The sequence below is a fragment of the Anguilla anguilla genome, chromosome 7 (assembly GCF_013347855.1).
Source record: "Anguilla anguilla isolate fAngAng1 chromosome 7, fAngAng1.pri, whole genome shotgun sequence".
Lineage (NCBI taxonomy): Eukaryota > Metazoa > Chordata > Actinopteri > Anguilliformes > Anguillidae > Anguilla > Anguilla anguilla.
The window spans coordinates 17,271,533-17,277,226 of record NC_049207.1 but is presented as its reverse complement, the minus strand read 5'-3'; the positions used below and the strand labels follow the sequence as shown (position 1 = coordinate 17,277,226).

Below are 5,694 nucleotides of genomic sequence, written 5' to 3'. Positions count from 1 at the left end.
TACGCGGCCAAAAAAGATCCTTACTGTGCCAAAAAAGACCAGATGGCTGGTATTTTTAGAAATGTGTTAAAGGGGGGTTGTGGGGCACAATTTGTGTATAAAATGTATGCAAAACTGACAATCGAGGTTCAATTCCTCTGAATTGATCCGGCTTTGTGCACCTGTGCAATAAAGTCTAAACTTTCTGAAGAGCTTGCTGCTGTTGTGTCTTTTCCCTCGTGAAATTGTTTTCTACAGATTGGCGATTGGCGTGGAAGTCTGTTGGTTCCTAGACACGACACATGCACTGTGTGGAAACGGCAATGAGATCATCTCAGTGGTCCCGATTCTTCCTCCTTCATAGCCAAATGGAGAGATCAGTACTCGCTTAAAGGCTTTACGGTTTGTTCCCCTCAAACAAAAAGAATACACATAAGATGGAGAATGGAGAAATTCAAGGGGCTGCAGGGTTTCTAAGCATATTTGGTATACAGATGTGAATTAGTGAGAGGTGGTTGTTGGCTCCACCCTCTGAGATCCATGCTCACCAGATGAAGGGAGAGGCTCTCCAGTTCCTGTTGAAGCTCATGAGAGTCACCATGTCATCCTCGCTCAGCTCAAAGTCAAAGACCTGTAAAGGTAATGTCATATAATGGGTAGGGAGCTGTGCTTGTAACCCAAAGGTTGCAGGTTTGATTCCAATGTTGGACACTGCCGTTGTACTCTTGAGCAAGGTACCCACCCTGAATTGCTTCAAGATATGTCCAACTCTACAAATGGATACTGTGTACAAATGCTGAAAGTTGTTTTCCTGGTAAAGGTTTTCCTGACTCATGCAGACTTGGGTCTCAGTTAAGGTTGTTACCTGAATGTTTTTGTTTATGCAGTGAAGCATTGTAGACTTGGGGATAACAATCACATTCCTCTGGTCATGGAAATGGATCAGGAGCTGTTTTGAGGAACAACCAGAATAGAACACCATGTGACAAAACTGACCATCGTGGCCATCCTGGGCAGGTGATTCAAACGATTAGATTTTGGCGAGATTCCAGACCCTTTTTGCATACCATACGCACAGATCAGATTAGAAAGAACACAAGGTTTCTTAGAGTGCAAACAAGTTTAGCTTAAGCTTGTTTGATTTAGCTATGCACTAATCTAACTCTAGACAAGAGCACCTGCTAAATTTATGAATACTGCGTTACATTCTGTATATTATAATATGGTAACATTTCCATGGGCAGAACAAGTTCCAACTATCATGATCTGAGCACTGTGTTCACCCCAGCAGTACATTATTAGTATTGACTCTACCTGCACTGTGGTCTTCCTGTACTTGTCAGCTATGGTCTTGATCTTTAGGTCCTCCAGCAGAGATGGTTCTCCTGCAGTTGCACTGCAGAAATGGAAAGACAGTTATGACATTTAAATATTTAGCCCAAAGCCTGAGCTCAGGACAGGTGTGTCCCAAGAATGTCTGCTCACAAAGATCTGTCCGGGGAGCCCAGGGGGTCGTATGTTGTCACAGAGATTCCTTTCGGTGGCACTCAATCTGAAGGGGGAACATGCAAGATTAGGTGAGCTCCGCTCTGTCACTGCATCTCTGGTCATTGTGCTATTGTTACTGGGGGATGGCCATCATCAGCAACACGCATACATATATATCAAGCGGTGAGAAGTAACTTTTTTTGATAACATTGGTAATTGCCAATAAAAAGAAACCAAAACCGACCAGGCCTTAACAGTTCTCCCATGACATTTTACTTTGTGGGCTCTCTCAGATGCAAATTTAATAATCAAATCAGGTTTAGTGGTATGGTAGATTCCTTAAATTATTATTATCATTTTATTCGTACGTTTTTTACAGTGGACGAGAAAGTGCATTCATCTCATGCACTCGCACACATGCAGAAATCTTTGAAGGCGTAAGTCGAAAAGACAGTACAGGAGAATTGTAATTGTTGAACAAAAACCGACAGTGCCAAGACAGCATTAGAATAACGATCTGTTATTCCATTATAACACTGCCACTGGGAAACAGGTGGCAGAATGACTGAGGTCTTGAGCAGATAATAACATTAAAGTCTGGGGCTTAAGTTGAGGGCACCTACAGATCAATAGAAAGCTGAGAAAATCTAAGGGTTTGCATCCAGCCTGAGGGACTGCTTCCGGTCTGTAACCTTTTCACTTCAAACTCTACCTGGTTATTGGCAGGCTTGTCCTTCAGGCTTGGTTCATTCAGTATGGCCTCAATCTGTTCATGGTTAAAGTTTGAGACTCCAATGGCTTTGATCATGCCTGCATCTACCAGCTCTTCCATACCCTAAACAACAATAACATGTATCATTGATGTCATTCACTGCAATAAACAATATGAAATATTTTCAGTATTTCAACAGAGATAGATAGAAATCTGAGACCAATCACTCAAACATATGATGCATTATTTATACAAAAATATTAATTGAATATACATTTATATTAATTAATTTTAAAAAAAAAACAAGATAACTGAGAAGGGTGAATGATTTTACCTCCCAAGTGTCTAAAAAGTTGGTGTTGTCAGATAGGATTTTTTCATTATCATCCAGAGGATGCAGGTTGTCTCCAGCCTGCAGTGAGAAATAATCAATTTTAATACATTTCCCCATGATAATATTTTAAAGGGGTGTATTCCCTTTGGAAAGAAGCTTCAAAAGACACATGCCTGTTTCCATTCTCCAAAAACAGAGAGGATTACAATAACCAAGTACTGGGCTTTAAAATGTGATGGGGAGTTGTAATAGGGAGTTGCAAATTAGGAAAACAAAATAGAAACAAATGTGCTAGCTACCCTCATTGAAGCCAGACGTGCCCATGAAACTACTCTTGAATTTGTTTAGCAGTATATATAGGGTGTTATCTTGGAATATGGGGACATCACTAAGGAACAGTGTGCACCAAAGTTTGGACCTAGTCTGTAAAGTGGCTTCATATTCCTTGATTGTTATGCAGAGTAATACCTGGACACAGCTTTTTGCTTTTTAGTTACTTCAAAGTTAGTCCTGTAGCTGAGGCTGCCATTATCCATTGCCCTGAAGTCATCATCACCGTTGGAAGTCAACAGTAACACTCACTACTCCTCTGCTGACCTCTTCTGGCAAGGACACGCTGACAATTTTGCACACTGGAAAAATTGATTAATAAACAATAGGGTGCTTGTTTACTGTTTTGCAGGATGTTCAGCCCCTTTGCACACACTGGTTTTTTTTTCTCCTGCAATTTATATTTTATGTAACTTTTTTTATGGAAGTTGTGTATTCCATAGTTCTGTCATGCTGAGCTATAAATTGGTATTTGTTTAACGTGCAGGCAAGGGCTACAGCAATATGCCAAGTCATATAGTATGTTTTGCTGAGTCATTGAGCTATTGTGAAAACGACGAACTTAATGCCACAATCGACAAGCTACATCTATATTCCTTCAAGTTTTTTCACCGAGTGTGTGAATAAGCATGTGAATACGGGTCTGATGTCTCTGCTTGTTTGTAGAGACCGAAGCTGATTACAGGATAGCACTACGACTACTACCCCAGTAAGGAAACTTGATACTTGGAGAGGGGTACCCTGGAGCAGTAGCAGTGTCCACTAGAGGGAGATATATTTAAGTCCCTCATTTGTGCGGGCCACAGTTTTATGGAGCGCCCATCTTGCTACAGCCATGACGTAAAGGAACGCAACTTTGGTGCCAGTTTAGAGAGAGCTAGGTGGCACCTGGCTAAATTTAGCTGCTGAATAACAGGCTTCAAAATGTTGCAGTTTTTGGTGAGTAATGCTATTGGTAAAGAAAGCGTAACCTTTTTGACACATTTGTCCGCTTTTCATATTCTCGCAGGTTACCGATAACAAGTTAGAAAGATAATCATCGTTGTTGTAGCTAACTGGTTCTTAGCTAAAACACAACGCAGTACTCCCAATTAGCTGCTAAGCTAACTTGCCATTGACACTGCTTGCTTACGGAAATGTCGCTTAAACGCTGTTCAGTATGTCATGAACCACACTGGATATTTAGCTGAAGTTAGTGAAAATTATCTGCGTCGTTTGTTAGAAGACTGGTCGAGATGTTGCTTGCCAAATCTTCAGAACAGGAAGTCGCCTACTTCTCAACCATTAGCTAAGTCCCTTAAATGTAAACCGAAGTTGGGTATTACTGCGCTTTATATTATTATCAGTATTATTATTATGAATAATAATTATTATGAATAATAATAATAATAATAAAGAATCCGAGAAAAAATGACCATTGACCTCTTCATAACAGTGAGATCTGTCGATCAGTGTCTTTAATATCCGCAATGACTAAATGGGCTGCTGAACTAAGTTGCTTGGCAACGCCGTAGTGCGGTCGTGAACTTTGTAGTTAAAGAAATATGATTTTGTTATCTCTCTTTCAGGTTGGGTTCACGTTGGGTAATGTGGTCGGGATGTATCTTGCTCAGAACTACGACGTAAGTACTGTACAATTAAGGAAGTCCTGCTGTTAATGGGTTAACCAACCAACCCCAGATTTTCATAAAGGAGTTTCAAAAGGAAAAACTCTTATTTTGGTTCACAGACTAACCTGGGATTGTGATGTCATTAACACTACTGCATCTGAAGTGGGACTAAATAAGTAACGTAGTCATGTCAAAAGGGTACATACATGCATGCTAATATAAAAATATATAACATAAAATATATAGTCCTCTCTGGTCTTTATGACTTTGAATATACTGTAAAGACAATCTCGTAAGAGCCCTCTTGAATGCAAAAACTGAAAGTAGTTTTTTATTTTGTAACATCATTTTTGTTCTTAGGTCCCCAATATTTCAAAGAAGATTGAAGACTTCAAGAAAGACGTGGAAGCAAAGAAAAAACCCCCAGAGTGATGGAAGAAGGAGAAAATTATTCCAAGCACTTATACCAAGATTTGAGAGGGATGACATGGTACAATAAAGAAGGATACCTTCAACAGTGTGCAGGATAGTGTTTTTGCCTGTTTGGCCATATGAGTCTATGCAGAAGCACAGCTTTCATAGGAAAAAGTAACTAAAGATGGAACACTGAGCGCTAATCAGTATCTGTGGACCATTTGTTACAAGCCTAGCTGTGACTTTTGTAAGTGTTGTGTCAAAGATGACTTTATACAGCCTTCAAATGTAGAAGTGAATTCAAGGAAAGCTTATAGAAAATTGGTACAACATTTTTCATATTTGTGGTTGCTTTTACTGGAGAGAATGGAAATTTGGTGAAATATAAATTAGGTTATTTTTAATATTTACTTTTGCAGAGTTATAGAAGTTATCATACTGCCAAGGAGAGGTGCGATGTTTAAATTAATTGCCAGAATCTTATTTTGAACCTCTTATTTGGAAAAACCCCTGTCAGCTTTTTAAATGTTATTAGTTTAATAAAGCATTTTGAATTCTTCACCTGCATCTGTGTCGTATTCGGTGTTATAAGAAAATCGTTTCCCTGGCAGGGTGAGAACTGGTCTTTTGAGTGAAAACACTGGATAAAGCACCGTGGAGTGCACTGTAAATCACTTGTTCTCAAACTCCCGTGTATGCTGGTTTTTATTCCTGCCAAACTCTTGCTTAGTTAAGTTTGTTGAACACTTGTTTATTTTATTTTTAAGCATATTGGCACAATGCAGGTTTGGGTCATTATCATTTGCTTTGTCTTCTTTCCATCTACC

General features: G+C 39.4%; 1 protein-coding gene across 1 annotated transcript; it reads left to right on the top strand.

Annotated features, from left to right (window-relative positions):
• Nucleotides 1-3,628: 3,628 nt before the first annotated feature.
• On the top strand, nt 3,629-5,432 carry stmp1 (short transmembrane mitochondrial protein 1). Its single transcript, XM_035426935.1, has 3 exons — nt 3,629-3,782; nt 4,412-4,465; nt 4,814-5,432. Exons 1-3 carry the CDS (start codon nt 3,768-3,770, stop codon nt 4,883-4,885), a joined length of 141 nt encoding a protein of 46 aa, XP_035282826.1. The 5' UTR covers nt 3,629-3,767; the 3' UTR covers nt 4,886-5,432.
• The last annotated feature ends 262 nt before the right edge of the window (nt 5,433-5,694 follow it).

Excerpts from the sequence above, each read along its gene's own strand:
- stmp1 (XM_035426935.1), top strand. Across the intron at positions 4,466-4,813 it reads ATCTTGCTCAGAACTACGAC|GTCCCCAATATTTCAAAGAA; the intron begins GTAAGTACTGTA and ends TTTTGTTCTTAG.